We start from the raw sequence: 19,290 nt of genomic DNA on the forward strand, positions 1-19,290 counted from the left end.
GAAGAAATCTCAGGAGGATGTGATAGCTTTCCATGAAAACAATGGGAAAAGTTGTCATGAGAAGGAGGATGGCTTGTGCTTGCCTCCTGTGGTCCTAGATGGTAAACGTAGGGCCAGCGGGTAGCTTTATTATCCACTGAGTATGAAGGGAAGACTTCCGGGGACTTCCCTGGCGGTCCAGGGGTTAACACTTCGCCTTCTAATGCAGAGGTTGCAGGTTCGATCCCTGGTCGGGGAGCTAAGATCCCACCTGCCTCGTGCCAAAAACCCAAAACATAGAACAGAAGCAATGTTTTAACAAATTCAATAAAGACTTTAAAGTATTGATTTAAAAAAAAAAAAGAAGAGAAAGACTTCTGTTCCAGAATGAAGTGCTTTCTAATAGAGACAAACACTGGGTGGGCTGCCACCAGGGGGAAGGAGTCCTTTTCCGGGAGTGACTTGGCAGCCTTCTTAATTGAGATGCTTTCAGTTACAAGTAACTAAAGCAAGGGTTGGGGAGCTGTAGTGAGTCCTACAAGTTGCTTCTCCCGTCTGTCTAGTCCCAGCTTCTCGCAATGCTGTCTACCTCTGTATTAGTTTCCTAGGGCTAACATAACAAAGGACCACAGACTCGATGGCTTAAAACAACCGAAATTTATTCTCTCACAGTTCTGGAGGCTAGAAGTCTGAAGTCAAGGTGTTGGCAGGGCCACGCTCCCTCTGAAGGCTCTGAGGAAGAATGCTTGCCTCTCCTGGCTGCTGGCAGTCCTCGGCGTTTCTTGGCTTGTGGTGGCATCACCCCAGTCTGTGCCTCCGTCTTCTCACCACCGTCCCTCTGTGTGTGGCTGTGTCCAAGTTTCCCTCTTTTTATAAGGACACCATTTAGTGGATTCGGGGCCACTCTAATCCAGTGTGACCTCATCTTAACTTGATTACATCTGCAAAGGCCCTGCTTCCCAGGAGGCATATCATTTATGTACTTGTTGGGTTTTTTCTTTTTTTTTTTAATTTAAAAAAATTTAAATTTTATTTATTTATTTATTTTTGGCTGCACCCATGGCTTGTGGGATCTTAGTTTCCCAACCAGGGATTGAACCTGGGCCCTCCGCAGTGAAAGTGTGAAGTCCTAACCACTGGACTGCCAGGGAATTCCCATCATTTATGTACTTGTTTTTTAATCTCTGTCCCTTCTGCCCTGTACCACATAAGGTTAGGGCAGGGACCTCGTCAGTGTTGTTCATTCCCTTGTCCCCAGAACCATACTGGCACGTAGTAGGTGCTTTGTAAATGCCACTAGTGACTTGAATAAATGAATTGAAAAAATATTTTTTGCCGGCAATGTTAGAAGCAGAATAAGACTGGGGTCCTATTTAGAGAATGTTTGCTGACATTACTCTTGAGCAGGTCTGCCTTTGTTTTTCCTGGTGCTCTGAGCAGAATTTTATAAATGCCTGAGCGTATTCAGTTTCTTCTAAAATCATGCAAAATTATTACAAAATATTCGGGACATACATGATAACATACATGAGACACAGTGATGCCCGTGGACCCTCTGGTGGAATCGCAGGCTGTCCACACCCCTGCACCAGCAGGTCACTGCTGTTCTGAATGTTGCATTTATCATTCTCAGACATTTCTTTTCTTTCTTTCTTTTTTTTTAACTGTATTTTTAATATGACGTTGCTTTTGCCTGTCCTAAAACTTTATAAATGTGGGTAATATTTTTCTTACACGTGATAGGCATTTTTTCCGGTCACCATTGATTATGTTGCTTTTACATTTCAGCTCACCCAGCGTTTACTTAGGGCCACTGCAGGTCAGACGTGGTGCTCGGTCATGGAAGTGCAGAGATGAGGGAGACTCAGTTTCTTTCCTGGAAGAGCTTACAGTCCAGCAGCAGAGAAAGTGTTCTTTTGTTTCCTTTTAACAATCTGTGCTTATTAAATTCCTGGGACGACAAACTGGTTTTCTGTGTTCCTTCCACCATCTTGAGATGGTTTTGTGATTGCCCAGTCTTCAGAAATTCTTAACCCTCTTGGATGGTTTTTCTTTTACAGTCTTGTTTAGAATTATGCTTATCTTCCCTCTGTTCCCTTTAATGTTTACCCATCGGACTTCTTGAATACATCCAGTAAGGCCTTACCCTCCCTGGCTGTTGTGACCTCTGTAAAGCTGTGGTCATTCTTGCTCAAGAGTCCCCCCAGTGAATCCTTTATCAACTGGTTCCATCTTGACAGAATTATTAGGTCTAGTGGAACAAGTTCTCTGGTTGCCTTTTCTGCCCTCTAGAACTGGGTCATTATTCCATTTCCTTTTGGCAAACTGGGGAAGCCTTTGATCAGCTTCTCAAAAAATATTTTTAAATGCATATCATAAAACATAAAGGAACACAAAGGAAACCAATTATATTGAAATACACTTATGAAAATATTTTTAAGGATTGTGAAATAGTAATTTATGTGCTCTTTTATTAAGTGCTTTATTTTTTTAAATTTAATTTTATTTTTTGGCTGTGTTGGGTCTTTGTTGCTGTGTGCAGGCTTTCTCTAGTGTGGCGAGCAGGAGCTACTCTTCGTTGTGGTGTGTGGGCTTCTCAGTGTGGTGGCTTCTCTTGTTGCAGAGCACAGGCTCTAGGCCATGAGCTTCAGTAGTTGCAGCACGTGGGCTTAGTTGTGGCATGTAGGATCTTAGTTCCCCGACCAGCGCTCGAACCCGGGCCCCTGCATTGGGAGCGTTGAGTCTTAACCACTGGACCACCAGGGAAGTCCCTCTGTGCTTCTTTTTATACTAGAATTTAGCAAGCCTGTGCATTTGTGTGTGTGTGTGTGTGTGTGTGTGTGTGTTTAAAATACTGGAACAGATCTAGTGTTACAGCTTAAAAGTAGTCATTTGGTCTAGTTTATACCTGAAAGGGAATATCATTCGGGAAATACTACAGTATTAGGAGGAAAATCTTATAGAATTAAAATCCTTCTTATTTACTTTTTGTAGAAAGATATTCCTAGTGGACTTCCCTGGTGGTCCAGTGGTTAAGACTCCATGCTTCTACTACAAGCCGTGTGGGTTTGAGCCCTGGTCGGGGAAGTTCTGCATGCCGCCGGGTACAGCCAAAAGAAAAAAGCTATTCATAGTTTACCTTTAACAAGTTCTTATTAGTCATAAAAGTTTGGAAAGCTGCCATCTTCAAAGTTTTTAATTCCTGTTTTATTAAGCACACATGGTTTCTTCCCCCATTCTTTGTTACACATATCCTCACTTTTTGGAGATATGTTTTTAAGTTGATACGTAGAAATTTCACTCGTCTTCTAAAAAAGGATCAGAGGAGGTTATGTCTGTGTTTTAATTCCTTAATATCTGGCTTTATGGAGATGAAGATAGTGGGGAAAAAAATCTGTATTCCTTGAAACTAGGCTCCCTGACAGTGATTCCTCAAGTTAGGAGGAGGGGAAAGTGAAGATAACAAAAGACTCGTGTGATTTGAAAACAAAGTGATATTTTGTACTGTTGATTTGATTTTAGTTATAGTATTTAATTTATATTGATTCTAAATAAAGTCAAAGAGACCTTCTGCTTTTTAAGTTTAAGAAAGCAGTGGGGTCCCTCCTAGATTCTAGATGGTATGTAGAGATTGGGGAACACTGGTAAACAGAAAAAATTCTGGAGAGAATTGCCCATCTTGACCCGTGTGAAAATCATATGGAGGGTTCAGGAAAAAAAGAACTCAGATGATATTCTTGCTGTCTTATAAAAAGATTGCAAATACAGTGTATTGTACTATATGATATACTCTGGCAGTCCATTACGATAGGGTTACTGTACACATAGTAGAGCATAGTACCCTATGTTACAAGTATAGTTTTTTAAACAACTTATTGTAATTATCAGTTTAACCTTAGAACTGGTTTTTATAAGGTAGAAATTTAAAAGCTGCTAAAATTCTATCCCATAGAAATTGTTGAGCTTTATTATTGTGTTAAAAAGTTGTCAGACCTTTCAGTGTGGAAGGTAAAACGATATTCTCTTTAGGACATTGTTGATGCTGTATTCTTTACTGCTTCAATAAATATTTATTGAGAACTTATTTTGGGTTACACGTGAATTAATGATTTAAAGTTTTACTGTCTTCTCTAAGCTTATTTCCGAGTTCTCACTACGTCAGATGCTTTTGGTATTTTCCTTGCATCTACTTATGAGTAGTACAAATTTAATTTCTCTTTCCCTCCTGAGTCCTGCAGAAGTTATGGTGAACAGGTCTGTGTTAAAACCTGCTGTCAGGCATGGATAAAGTCCTCAACGAAGAGAGGCATGAAAGGGCAACAGGTGGACTTTCTTGGGATGCTGGGAGGGTTAAAGTTTCATCCCCTTGATAATTGTTTCAGCTACACGTGAGAACTCAAGTTGTTTTGTTTTGCTTTTTCAAACACATGAGCCACTTTCCTTTCAGCAACATAGGTATATATTTTTTAAGTACTTGTATATGCCTGGGTAAACTTTTTTTTGGGGGGGGGGGTAGAAAGATATTCATAGAGTTAAAGTAATTTTTAAAATTCTTTGAAAAACATGGTTTTGAAGACATGGGTAGAAACACTGTGTCCCTGTGTGCCTGGCTGTGGTTCACTACACTGTAGGCTCTGTGAGGGCAAAGATGATGTCAGGGGTTTTGTTTTCCCCAAACTATCACAAGATAGTTCAGTCAATAAATGGATTGATTGATCTGTGTTTAAGGACTTGGCTTAGATGGGTCTATTTGCACATTTTCGCCATCTTATTTTGAAAATTGTAAGCACACAGAAAAGTAGGAAGAATTTTGCGGTGAACACGTATATTCCCATCACCCAGATCCTGCCAGTAACATTTCCCTCTATTGGCTTTATCCATCTTTCTCTCTGTCCATTCACTAATGTATCTTATTTTCGGTACATTTCAAGGATGTTTCTGGACTGTCATGGAAGCTTAATTTGTACTCAGGGACCACAGTTTGAATTAGTGAAAGAGACAGTGATGAGTCAGTTTTAGGTATCAGATGTAGCTCTGTTATTGACCTCATAGAATATATATTGATCAATGATGATTTCTTGCTGACATTCCTATGATTTCAGTGTTACTTCGAGCTTCAGTGTGATCTTCTGATAGAAACTGTTTGGTTACCGACTGTCGTGATGGTATGAAAGCCGATTGGGGTGTGTTTACTGTTGCCATTATGAATAGCTTTAATGTTATCTCACTTGAGACTTAACCTTCATGTCTCTTCCGGTTAGGAGTAGCCCATCGAAGCCAGAGCAGTGAAGGAGTCAGTTCTCTCAGCAGCTCGCCCTCCAATAGCCTCGAAACACAATCTCAGTCTCTCTCACGTTCCCAGAGCATGGATATCGATGGAGTCTCTTGTGAGAAAAGGTAAAGTAAGCCAGTTTTCCAATAAGCTGCCTTGTTGATGGGAAGGGAAAAGATCCACTCACTTAGTCTCTAGTCCAGGAGTCTCAAATGCCAGCCCCGAGATCCATGCCAGTCCTTAGCAAACTAGAGCTAAATTTATCAAATTGAAAGGTCTTTGTTTTATCTGAAATGTTCTTTATACCTTTTTGTTTGTTTGTTTTTGTTGTTGGAATATCTTTTATGAAACAATGGTATAGGTGGTAAAAAAAAATTTTTTTTTAATGTCTTTATTTTGTATATACTAAGTTGGCAAGCATAGGTCAGCCCCTAAAAATTTCTTCAGGGATTTACTGCTTGGTGAAATTTTTAGAGTTTGGAAGGGTATAGGCAGGTAAGCCTCATATTCTGGGAGCTCCATGAGGAGCAGGGTGTCCTGGAGCAGAGCCTTCCTGTGTTGCAGGTGTGCTGTGAATAGATGACAGAGTGGCTGAGGGGTTGATTTTACTCTTTGGGCGTCCAGACCGCCAGGACCCAGCCCCTCTGCCCTCAAGCAGCCCCCTCTGTTTATGTCAGTGGGCCTGACAGGTACCATTTTCTGTGTGTGTTAGAGTACAGGGGTGTTTTGCACTCATGGGTTGGGGTGAGAAGCCAGATCAGAGATCACCCCACATTAGGCAAGAATTCAGAAAGGACGACACTCTCAGGAAAAAGATCAAGTAGAAAAAAATCAACCCCATAGAGTAAAAACAGTTGTGTATTACCTTTGCTCTGAGTGGATGAATTTTTAAAAAATCAAGCCAACTCTGCAATTTCTTGGCCAGTGGGTAACTTTCATATGAGTTTAGTACCTAAATTTACACTATTATGATAGTCTGAAAAACCTCAGGCTGAGAACTGTCGTATACAGTGGACCCTTTAGTGCCTTTAGGCATCTAGCAGAAACAAAGATAAATCATCCAAGTCTTGAGAGACTGTCCTTAGAAAAATTTCCAAGAAATATGAACTCATGGTCAAAAATTAAAGCACACTAGAAAAAAGCCACCATGAGTAAGAGTCTGTAGAATCAGTAACAACAGAATTATTTACCCAGAGATTTGGGGGTTTTGGAATTATCAGATACAGAATGTAAAATTTGTATGTTTGAAGAAACTTTAAAGGGTATTGAAAACATGAATAAGGGGCAAGCAGCTATACAAACAACCAAGCACATTTGAAAAGGAACTAAATAGAATTTCTAGGAATTAAAAGATAATAATAAACAGTGGATTTAAATAACCAAAGACAAATTAACAAATGGAATGATAGAGCTGAAGAATTTACCCAGGGTGCACCACGAAGAGAAAAAGAGATGAAAAATATGAAGGGTATTTAGAAATATGGAGGACACAGATCCAGTACATATCTACTAGAAATATCAAAAGGAAAGAACAGGCAGACTGGGAGATTCCCCACCCCTCTCCTTAGTCCATGTTTTTAACTCTGCTGGTTTGGAAGCCAGTATCAAAAAGATAAATGGCTGAGGGTTTTTCTGGAGCTGATAAATGTTATGAATCCTTAGATTCAGGAAGCCCAGCAACTCACGAGCAGATTAAACAAAGAGAAATTCATATCTAGACATTTTATAGTAAAATTGCAGAACACCAAAGACAGACGTTTAAAACAGCCAGAGAGATTATCTACAAAAGAATGAGCGTGAGATGTCTCAGTGATGGAGGCCAGAGGATGGTGGAAATAGCGTTAAGTGCTGAGAGAAAGTAACTGTCAGCTGGGAATGATGTGCCCTCGTGGAACTATCTTTTAAGATCAGGGGCAAAATAAAGACATTTGTAGATTTAAAAGACAAAGTAGAACGATAGTCTGATAGTCTGCCACCAGAAGACTCCAGCTTTTAACAGATGCAATTTAAGAAGAAGGAAAATGATCTCAGGACTAATGTCTGAGATGCAAGAAGGAAACATAAGTCAAGAAGATAATATATATGTGGTAAATCTAAACACCAATGGTGTAAGACAGTAATAACAGTGTATGAAATAATATAGGGGGAGAGAAGTAAATAATCAGGTAGATCTAACAAACTGAACAGCAGTAGCAGGTAAGCCAGAAAGGGAGTGATTGTATACTTGGGGGAGGGATAAAGATAGTGGCCAACTTTTAGATTTTGAGTTAAGAATACTTGATAAAATTTCAGGGGTAACCACTGAAGGAATAGAGTATATTTTCAAACCAGTAAAGGGAAAATATGGAACAGGGCTGGGGAGGGAATTTAAGTCAATTCAAAGAAAGGGAAGAAAAAAACACAAATTTTAAAAGAGGCACACAGCACAAAACAAAATGGTTTAAAGAAAGGAAAATATGTCAGTAATCACAGTAAATCACAGTGAAAAGGCATAGGTTGGATTAAAAACAAAACAGAATGCAGCTTTATTCTTGTTTACTGAAGGCATGCTTGAAACATTCAGTTAAAGAAAGATTGAAAGTACAAGAAAGGGAAAAAATGTACCAGGCGAATACAAAAGAAAATAGGGGAAAATATATGAATAAAGTAGACTTTGTTACAAAGTATTACTGGAAATAAGCACTGTATAATGGTAAATGTTTAGTTTACCAGTAGGATATAGCAGTTTCCAAAGTATATGCACTTAGTAACATAATAGCAACATGTATTAAAGCAAATCTTGATAGAACTAGAGGAAGTTGACAGATACATAGTCATAATGGGAGATTTTTAACATGTCTCTTTCAACCATCAGTAAAGCAAAGAGAATAAACATCAGTAAGCATATGGACAGATTAAACACAGCTAACAAGCTTGATCTAATTGTAAGATACAGAACTTTGCACTCTGCAGTTGGAGAATACACATTCTTTTCTGTTACCCATCAACCAAAAGGTTTCAGGAGTCAGAATCATAAAGATGGTGTTTTCTGACGTTAGGTTAGATAATTCATGTAGGGTAAAAAACATCTTCTAAAAACCCATGGTAAATCTGGAAATTTTAAAAACAGCATGTTTCTAAGTACAAGTCAAAGAAGAAACCTTAGTGGAAATTTGAAAGTATCTAGAACTGAACAGTAACGAATATTACATACCATCATTTGTGTGTTGCAGCTAATGTAGTTCTTAGAAGAGAATATAAAGCTATGTGTAATACATTAAAAATGAAAAAAAGAAAAAGAATGTAAACAAATATTAGGGATAAAACCCCCTTTCTTGGAATACTCTTCCTCTGGATATGCACATGGCTAACCTCCTTCATATTTTTGCCCAGATAGCATTTCAGTGAGGTCACCCCATGTAAGAGGGAAAGCCCCACCCTCTCAATTGCCTTTTCCCTGCTCTTTTGTCTTTAATTTTTCCATAGCATTTATCATATACTGTATGCTTTGCTTATTTATTACATTTATTGTTTATTATCTTTCTCCCTTTAACTAGAATGGAAGCTCCAGGATGCAGGGTTTTTTTTGTCTCTTTTGTTTGTTGGCATTTCAGACACCTGGAACAATGCCTGCATAGAATGGGTACTGTAATATTTCTTATTGAAAAAGAGAATTCCATGAAAAGTGGAAATATGCAGGATGCAAATAAATTTGAAAATTTGAATGAAAATCAAGTTCCTAGAAAAACATAATTCTCCCAAAATTGACTCAAGAAGAGAGAACCTGAATAATCAAAAAAAGTGAAGTAAATTGAATCAGTATTTTAAAATTTTCCAAAGCAAACACCTTGCTTATATGATTTTGTAGGTAATTCACCATTCCAGTTTTACACACTTTTTTCAGATAATTTTTAAACTTACCAAATCAGTTTATGAGGCTAATTATGACCTTACTATTACAAAACCAGACAAGAATAATGTAAGAAGATTAATTACATAGTGATCATACTTATGAACATATTTGCAAAAATCTTAAGATATTGGCATATCAAATAGTGCAGCACATAAAAAGTAGACAAAACGTCTATGGGGCTAGATGGCAGGATAGTGGTTGCTGAGGGCTAGCATGGTAGTGATTGCAAGGGTCCTGGGGGTACTTTTGGGGTGCCGGTAATGTTCTGCTGCTCGATCTGGGTGCTGGTTACATTAGTATGTTTCCTTTGGGAAATTTTATTCAGCCAAACACAGAGGATCTATGCACAGTTCTGTATATGTCAGTTAAAAAATTAGTTACAGCAAGTAATATAACATGAACAACTTGGGTTTATCTTAGGAATGCAAGGGTGCTTTAACATTAAACAATGTGTAAATATTATTCACTGCATTATATAGTAAATATAAAGGCCATATAATCTTGGTAGTGTCAGGTTTGATACCATTCAACATTGATTCATGATAAAAATCTTAGCAAACAGGAGACAGAAAGGTGCATCCTTAAACTGTAGGGCAGAGACAGAGTTCACCGAATATTCCACAGGCTCCCCTGCATTTCCAGTCTCCTTTGCAGTTAGATTGGGGCCAAGTAACTAGCTCTGTCCAGTAGACTTGTGAGTGGAAGTGACATGGGTCACTTTTAGGTGAAGGCAGTTGAGCCGATGTTCCTCCTCCATCCCTCTCTTCTCTTGCTCCAGTGACCTTGGAGGCTGTGTATTGCAGATGGCATAGATTAAAGATGGAGTAAGGATGCTTCACTCTCACCAGACTTTGCGTAAGCAAGAAATAAACCCTTATAGTGTTAAGCCTCTAAGATTGCAGAGTGTATGTGTTACCACAGCATAGCAACTTATTCTGACTAAGATAAAGGACATCTACCAAAACACTACAGCAACTCATACTCAGTGGTAAGAAATTAGAAACGTTCTCTTTAAAATCAGGAATAAGAACAAAGATGAGTGCTGTTTCAGCTTCTGTGCAACATAAGCTCCTACCCAGTGCAGTAAAACAAGTTAGGATTGGAGTGGAAGAAACAAAACTGTTACTATTTGGAGATAAAATGATTATCTACCTAGTAAGCCCAATGTATAAGTAAACAAGTAGCTTATAAGAGGTCTGTATCCAAAATCAGTTACATCACTGTGCACTAGCAACAAAAAATTAGAGATTTTAATTTTTAAAAAGGTACCATTCACAATTTTATTTAAAAATATATGGTGCCTAGAGATAAATTTAGCGAAAGAAGTGAAAGACTTATGGAGAAAATTATAAAAGTTTATTGAAAGAAGACCTTAAATACTTGGAGAGAGATATCTTGTCCATGGATAGGTCAATAACATAATGATGTAATTTTGCCCCAATTTGATCTCTAGAGTCAGTGAAATTCTAGTCAGAATCCCAACAGGATTTTAAAGGAAGCGAATTCTTAAGTATGTGTAGCAGAGCAAAGAATGGCCAACACTCTCTCAAAGTAGAACAGCAAGTAGAGGTGTTGACCTAGCTGATACCGAGGCTTATTGTGAAGTTGTACTAAGTGCCATAGAGTGGTATTGGCTCAAGGAGGGATAGATTGTCTAGTGGAACAGAAATGAGTCTCCAGAAAGAGACCCACACACATATGACGTATGATGTAGATGATTTCATACCAGTGTAAGAAAGGATGGTCTTGTCAATAAATGGTGCTGGGACATTTATTTAACATGGGGGAAAATAATATATGTACTTAACCAGATTTTGTAATCAGGCTCTGACTGATTGTATATCATTTAAAAATAGTGTGTATAGAAAATCTGCTCTAATTTTTGTTTTTGAAAGTGAGCCTGAGAACATGACAACTTGGGGAAAATATTTCCAACAATGTTATTATTATTTTTGAAAGTGAGCCTAAGGAAATGACAACTTGGGAAAAATATTATCAACAAATATGATAGACAGAATGTTTACATCCTAATATATGAAGAGCTCTTAAAAATTAGTGAAAAAAAATTAGTGAGAAAAAAGATGAACCTCTATTATTTTACTGTCCTGACTGATTTTGATTGATATTTTAAAACTTTTCCTTAGGGACTTCCCTGGCAGTCCAGGAGTTAGGACTCGGTGCTTTCACTGCCGAGGGCCTGAGTTCAATCCCTTGTTGGGGAACTAAGATCCCACAAGGTCTGTGGCTCGGCCCAAAAAAACCCCCCCAAAACCCCCCAAACCAAAAACTTTTCCTCAGCCAGCAGCTGTGACATTGGGTGGATTTATCAAAGGTAAAAGACTGATTTGTCTTTTATACCTAAAGCATGTCCCAGGTGGATGTGGATTCAGGAATTGAAAATATGGAGGTTGATGAAAGTGACCGAAGAGAGAAAAGGAGCCTCAGCGATAAGGTCGGTAAGAGATGAAGCCCTTGCTTCTGTTTTTAGTTACAGGTCATAGAAATAAGCACTACTTCATGTCTGGTATCTATAAAGTCTTTTAGTGAATGCCAGCCCAGACCGACAGATCCTATTTAGGTGATTGGGTTTGTTTTGTTTTCTTTTCTTTTCTTTTCAGGAAAAGTGGGTAGCCTTGATCACCTTTATTAATGGAAGTATAATTCAGTCCTTTTATCTGATAAAAAAAAGTCTTTCAGTTATCTTTGTGTCAGGTCCATGTTTCTTATCATTAAACGACAGCAATTAATTTAGAGCTAATTTGAATTTTTTCTGTCGGTCTTTAATTGCTTAAGCAAGTAGATCACCACATCTTCGGTTGTATTCTGAGGAAAGGGACTGGGAATCGAGGCAAGAATGTGTGGAAACAGGAGGTTTTTGTATTTTGTTATCATCGGAGCTTTAGTTTCCTACATTTAGAAAAAGGACTTCCTGGGGGGGGGTGTGTGTGTGTGTCATGGTGTAGAGCTGGCAGAGGTGATTGCATCACTTTCTGGTCAGAAAATTATTGGTGTTCGGCAACATGAGTAGAAGTTGAGCTGTAGCCTCCTAGTGGTGCAGTGCTTTATTTTGTATAGTTTTTGAATGTTTACAAAGTTCTTTCATATATGGTATTTTATCTGTGATGGAAAGTAGTGAGAAACATTAAGTTCTGGAAAAATTCCTAGAGAAAAATTGGTTGTGTACCTAGAATGTCAGCCTGGTCTTTCAGCATTCAGAAAAGTAAATAAATGGGATATACGTCCATCCGTTATCACTTCTTCCCTGGCAATTCCTGATAACAATCCCACTATCTTGTATTCCACCCACCCCCCCGCCCCGCACCATAGACTGTGTTGTAAGCTCATGAGACCTACATGTTGTAACTTAAAGTCTAACTCACACCTCCTACTACTTGAAATTAACCCTCACATCTTCTTCCTCACAAGGAGCCTTCATCAGGTTCTGAAGTGTCTGAAGAACAGGCCTTACAGCTGGTCTGTAAGATCTTCCGTGTCTCCTGGAAGGACCGGGACAGAGATGTCATCTTTCTTTCTTCTCTTTCTGCACAATTTAAGCAGAACCCAAAAGAAGGTAGGAATCAAGCTCAGCTGCCTTATTTCAGAGCCCTTAATAGACAACCAGAAGGTAAAACCTTTTGTCTTTCTCTCCTGTCCGCACTCATTGTCTTGCTTTGCGGTTGTATTTTTTGATTACAGGGATACTTCTTGATGAGGATACTGCTCTTTGGCTACTTCCCACTTATCTTATTGATAATTTTTTTTTTAACTTTTATGATTTCTCTAAACGAAAACTTTAGTTATAAATAAGTTGATGGTCTCCATTCGTCTCAGGGTTGAAGCTGTTTCCCTTTGCGATAAGAAGGTGCTTGGAGAGAGCATTAGTGCCTCTTATTCTCTGGGCAGGAGTATACTGGGTCCTCGGGGATCCTGAGAGAGGCACTTTGGATGACCTGTACCTGCTGTAAGTGCCTCCCGGGTCGTATGTAGTCAGTGGAATAAATCTGCTTGATTAAATTGCTTAGCAAGATAGCACATATCGACATTTTGCAGTGTTTACAGGATTCTAAGAGGCAACACTAAACCACACTTACAACAAAGTAATAAAACTCTTAGCAAGATACCAGCATTATGGGTGCCCTCCCTTTTCTCTGCAGCAGTCATTTGGAGTCCGGAAGAGGGAGGGGATGTGCACTGGAGTGTTCTGCGTATCTAGGATATGACCTCCCTGTTGGCGGGAACTTTTGTCTGTTTTGCTCACTGATGTATTCCCAGTGCCTGTACTTAATAATCCCTCAGTGGACATATTTTAAATGAGTGAATGAACATCAAAGAGACTGCATTTCCTTTTCTCCACTGCCTATCTTCCATGGCAAAAAAAATCCCCTGTGTTCCTGCTGGATAGGTAGTTTACTTCTGACTTTATTGAGATCTTCTTATTAACTCTTGTTGTAGAGATGAGCTTTGCAACCACGGGTTTCAAACCTGCCACACTTATTATAAATCTTAAGATTCTCAGATCTATCTTGTACATGTATAAGTGGTAATTTTTAATAACATAGATAAGATTTACATGGGTTAGACATTTGATTTATTTAGTAAAACTTAAAATATACCTAGGGCTTCCCTGGTGGCGTAGTGGTTAAGAATCCGCCTGCCAGTGCAGGGGATACAAGTTTGATCCCTGTGCCAGGAAGATCCTACATGCTGTGAAGCAACTAAGCCCGTGAGCCACAGCTACTGAGCCTGCGCTCTAGATCCTGTGAGCCACAACTGTTGAGCCCATGTGCCACAACTACTGAAGCCCACGTGTCTAGAGCCTGTGTTCCGCAACACGAGAAGCCACTGCAGTGAGAAGTCTGCGCACCACAATGAAGAGTAGCCCCCACTCACTGCAACTAGAAAAAGCCCGCATGCAGCAACAAAGACCCAACTCAGCAATAAATAAATAAATAAATTTCAAATATATATATATATATTTGAAATTTGAGCTCTTTCTCTCTCTCTCTCTCTCTAAAGACCTACAGTAAAGCAGTCAGGAGCTGCAAAGAATAAGAGGGAAGGTAGAAGACAGAATCTGCTCCAGAAAGGCAGGCAGCGACATTATAATATTACACCCTTCATAAAATACTTTGAACTTTGTACTTAATAGTTTTACTGTATGTAACATACATAGGTGAAGGAATATTAACCCAGTTGCATTTCTAGTTTGATAAACTAACCTCTGTAGTTGGGACTAGCTTCTTTTTATAGTTAATATATATCAGCAGTGACTCTCATTGACTGGGTTCCAATTTTTTTTTTTTTTTAAATAAGCTTTCTGTTTTGGAATAACTTTAGATTTCCAGAACGTTCTAGAGATAGTGCAGGGAGTTCCTATATCCACTTCACTCAGTTTTCCCTATGTCAACATCTTACATAAGCATAGGACATTTGTCGGAACTAAAATATTACTATTAACTCAACTCCAGACCTTATTTGGATGTCAGTGGATTTTCTACTAACGTCCTTTTACTGTTCCAGAATCCAATCCAAGGTACCACATGGAACTTCTCTGGTTCACTTTTGGCTTATTCAAGGACCGTGTGCGTGAAGAACCGTGTGTAACCTCTTCTTTAATCTCCCTTTCCGACAGTGTTCTCTGATTTTAAGGACTTGATTGGCCAGATTCTAATGGAAGTGCTAATGATGTCCACCCAGACTAGAGATGAAAACCCATTTGCCAGCCTGACGGCCACATCCCAGCCAATTGCAGCAGCAGCTCGGTCACCTGACAGGAACCTCATACTGAACACCGGCTCCAACCCAGGAACAAGCCCTATGTTCTGCAGCGTGGGTTCCTTCGGTGCCGGCTCTTTGTCTAGGTCAGTGTGGTTCTTTTTGCACATCCCATTGGTGGTAAATAGCCAGGAAGTATGTAAGAGAAGGGAATGTTCGTTTCGCGGGCCTGTGTCATGCAGATTTTGGCATGTATTGTGTTTGGGGTGGGGGGGTGGATGGACTCATTGAGGTGGTATTGTCTTTTCCCGATGGGTCGTCTTGGCTTTCCGTGGTTAGGCTGTTGGTAAATTAAATTTTAGACGCAAATGTCTGTATCTAGTATATGATTCTTTGGAAAGAAGGTTTTCTCAGATTGTAAGTACAGCCTCTACATCAGTACGGCAGTTCGATTACAGTTATTTAGATGAGTCTGTAAAAAGATCTGTCTACGTGAATGCTTAGAGATGTGGAGTGTAATTATACTATTCTTGAAAAACATATTTTCCGTTGTAGTTATTTATCTCAAGCTTTTCTTCAACTTTCTCTCCTTTCCTCCCTGTCTCAACTCGTTTAGCCTCTATGAGACTAGCCCCGCTCCCAGCACGAGTGTCTGGAGCTCTGTGCCAATGATGAGTCCGCCTCTGGCCTCCCCGTCCCGGGCAGCCAGCCAGGCGGCCGCGCCTCCCGCTTCCCTCAGCCCTCCGCCCGCGGGAAGCCAGCCCTCGTCTCCGCGCTACCGGCCCTACACTGTCACCCACCCCTGGGGGTCGTCATCTTCTCCCGCCCCGCGGTCCTCGGGCGGCTCCATCCTGTCGAGCTCCCCAGGCGTGCCCGCCCCGGCTAGTAGCCCTCGAGCCGTGCCCGCCAGCTCCTCCCGACAGAGACCGGCCGGCGCGGGGCCGCCCTTGCTGTCCGCCTCACCCGGTGCGGGGGCCGGGAGCAGACGGCCCTCCTCCCTGAGGAGCTCTCCTAGGTATCTATGCCGCAGGAGAGGCGGGTGCGTGTTTGCAGTGCAGGGAGAGGCGATTAACATGGTTTGGAAGACCTGTCGTGTGCGCTGCCCTCCGTTACCCGTGTTTCTCTGTTTGGGGTCATTAACCCGCGTGTCTGACTAGCTCGCTAGGCTCATGCCCCGGGTCCACGCTCGGCCAGGCTTCGATCGCATCAGAAAGTATGGGTTGCTCCATCGTGAGCCGCTTTCTTCCCTTCCTCCCCTCACTCTTCCTCCTCCCTGTACAAAATAAAAAGAAGTCACTTCGTTTTTGAAATCGAGTGCACATGCCACGCCTCGTGACAAATGAATTCCGGAGACTGCGGGCCACTTGTATTTGAGAGTTGGGGCTCGCAGGACCACTTTTCCACTTTCTGTAGCGTTGCCAATCATAGTTGAAATATAGTTAGACCGAGGGGTTGAGGGATACCTCTGGCAGGTGGTTATGCCTTGACACTTTATTTTCAGCCCCTTAGAAAGAAGCAGTATCATAACTCCATTAATCCAGTGCCCTCCGCCCCTCAAGTGTTCCTGTGTCTTTATATAATTCAGGGGAATTATTCTTCTGCATGTCAGTAGACAAAAGTTTTAGCGTAAGATTTCATTAAAAGGCCAGCAATTGTAAAAGCTTTCCTGCTCTTTGTTTTCCTTTGTTCCCTGATGACTTTTTTTGCTTTTGTTACGGTAGTATGTGCGACAATCCTTTCTCCTTCCTCGTCCTCGCACTTTCTGGGGACAGTAGTGATGAAGATGAAGAAGAAGATGGTGATGGTGGTGATGATGAAGGTGGTGGTGGTGGTGATGAGTTTTCTTGTGTCCAGTTTGGGTCCAGGTATCAGAGGAATGGAGTCTTGCCCCTGCATGTGCCTAGGTGCTTAGGAACTAACTTTTATAAGCCCTAATTAGAGGTGTGCTTTGAATCCAAACAGACTAGGGTCGAATGAGGTGGCCCGGAGAGTCAAGATGTGAGAAACTTTGCATGCACTAAAGCATTAGGACCTTCTCAAGGGGTAAAGTGGCACATGGAAACAATTTCATAGTTGTTGCCTGGCAAGCTTGGAGGAAAACTTGTGTATAATCATTTGTCAAGAACGTGAACAGGATCAGTCATCATTAAGATGAAAGATTAAAGCTCACTCATCATTAAGTTCACCCACCCTAAGATCTAAAATGAGAGGCCCTTCATTTATCTGTTGCGAGAGTGTTCTTGTGAGCCACCAGGTGCGAGCAACATGTGCTCTGGGAGGTGTTTTCTTAGGTACAGTTGCATGGGTTGCTGCTATTTAGGAATGGCAGAGGGGCTGGGGCGTGTGTGTGTGTGTGTGTGTCCGTGTCCCTGTCCAGCTCACTGCAGGCAATCCGTGGAAGAGCAGATGGGGTCATACCGTCAGGTATAACTGTGGTGCTACTTTCACTTCTGATCTTACATGTTGCTAATCAGTCAGCTCCTTGGCCTTGGTAAAGCCAGACCCTATCTGTTTCGACGGCCTGTGAGATGGCAGCAGAGGCTGTGGCATAGCTCATGGTGTTGCTGAAAGTTCACCCCTGAAAACCGAGCGAGAAAGATGGCTTAGGTCTTCTAGGTGACTGTGAGCAAGAGAACATAATAGCACCTTCTTTCTAACCCTCTGACTCACTGTCTTACAATTTTGCTTTTAAATTGAAGTTTCCTCTAGACTGAGTTGGTATTTGTGCCCAGCACTGTTCAAAAATAACTCCAGGCTATAAATAGAGACGGCAGTAGGAGTGAGGTGCACTGCATTCAATTTGACAGTGTTCGGAAGAATCATTAGAGAGTGTATAAAGAGACAGAGGGATGTTGGTGCAGGGTTGAATATTGATTCAGGCAGGTTGATATTTGTATTAGGTTGAACGTTGTACCACTATTTCTCAAGGAAATTTCCCAAAGGTAGAAGTGTCTTCTTCATGTAGATAAAATCCTGTTCTGTGACTCTAGTAATGCAGCAGGCATCCTCGTTAAGAGTCCATTTCTACATGTGAAAGAAGTGCTTTGTTATCTCTTTTACTGCAAATTATCTGTGGGAGAAACGCTGTCTCTCCATGGCCTGTTTAATTCCAGCTTTCTCTAACAAAGGTATCACAATTGTGTGCTGCTTTTACTAACTCCCCTCTGGACTTCTAACATCCCATTGTCTCAGATCCAGATTCCACACCTTCTTGGAGAAATAAAACTTACCGATCACCTACACCTGCGAATAGTTGTGAGCATCTGGTGCCAGGTGCTGTGTCAGCACTCGGCCTGCCTTATCCCTCTCATCCTCACAGCAGCGCCCCTGGTTACCGCGGGGGAACGCGGCTACAGGGCGATTAGTTGCATAACTAGTACAGGCGGAGCCCGAGTCCACACCAAGCTGCCTCTGACATCTCCATCTTTGCCCAGTAGGACTTGTGTTGTTCTCACTCCTTTCCAGCTGTTTCGCTCCCAGAGTTTATGCATCTATTCCTGTCTTGGCAAGAAAGTGCCAACATTTTACTCCCTAATTACAAAATTCCACTCCAGTCGGTTGGCATGTCCTTTGCTGGCTGTCACAATGAAATCTGAGCTGTCCAGGTTTTAGAAATTATAGATTCTGAATAGATCTCAACAAGAATGTAAAAGGACAGGGCATGTTCATATGTATATATAACTGATTAAACAGAGAGGAACTAGAGAATGCATGTAGGGTCAGAACCAAGATGACGTAGCAGAAAAATCTTATTATTAATTTGTACGATCAGCAAAGAGTTTTTTCTTTCCCCCTTTCTAATTGATCTCCTCAGAATTTCATTTGCTTTGAAGTAAGCAATTTTAACCCTCATTTCTCACCTGGTAAGGTCAATGTCGTAGGTGAAGCAGTCAGCAAGGCTTGTATCTGCCTCACCTTCTGCTTGCCCAGCGGGCTGATGGGTTGTACATCTTTTGGGAAGTAGTTGGGACATACAGTCCTGTGTTCATTATTTATAGTGAAGAGGATAAGGATTAATTTAAGAAAGGCAAAAACAGTCCTTCTAGAATGTTTTGTAGTCTTCTGTGAAAGAAGCTATGTGAAGTATAAGGAACTACTTCCTGCAGGAATGAAAGTGAGTGAAGTGAGAGTTATCTTGTAATAAAGGTAACAAAAAAATTATTTTGAGGAAATGTTTTCTCCCTTCCTTCGTCTCTTTCTTTCTCTCTCCCTCTCTCTTTCGCTGTGCTGGGTGGCAGGCGGGATCTAGTTTCCTGACCAGGGATTGAATCTGTGCTCCCTGCATTGGGAGCATGGAGTCGTAACCACTGGACCACCAGGGAAGTCCCTGAGGAAACGTTTTCTGATTGTTTCTTAGGAAGTTGATGACTAGAAAGAAATTTTTGTTTTGTTTCTTGGGGCTCTTTTTTTCACTGCTTAGATATTTCAGTAA

General features: G+C 40.8%; 1 protein-coding gene across 10 annotated transcripts in view; it reads left to right on the forward strand.

Annotated features, from left to right (window-relative positions):
- The window catches only part of UBE4B (ubiquitination factor E4B), a 140,783-nt gene that overhangs the window by 47,362 nt on the left and 74,131 nt on the right, over positions 1-19,290 (forward strand). For 9 of the 10 annotated variants that reach the window (XR_009047522.1, XR_009047531.1, XR_009047521.1 and 6 more), the window contains 4 exons: positions 5,241-5,376; positions 11,508-11,595; positions 12,570-12,714; positions 14,776-15,004. Coding sequence is in view for 2 of the 10 variants with exons in the window: in XM_057696005.1 (XP_057551988.1) it covers positions 5,241-5,376; positions 11,508-11,595; positions 12,570-12,714; positions 14,776-15,004 (598 nt within the window). In the remaining 8 variants the exon portion in view is untranslated. Of the gene's footprint in view, positions 1-5,240; positions 5,377-11,507; positions 11,596-12,569; positions 12,715-14,775; positions 15,005-15,474; positions 15,874-16,579; positions 16,724-19,290 lie in introns of all 10 variants that reach the window. The other variant, XM_057696018.1, reaches the window with a different exon arrangement.

This window comes from Hippopotamus amphibius, chromosome 1, assembly GCF_030028045.1.
Source record: "Hippopotamus amphibius kiboko isolate mHipAmp2 chromosome 1, mHipAmp2.hap2, whole genome shotgun sequence".
Classification (NCBI taxonomy): Eukaryota; Metazoa; Chordata; class Mammalia; order Artiodactyla; family Hippopotamidae; genus Hippopotamus; species Hippopotamus amphibius.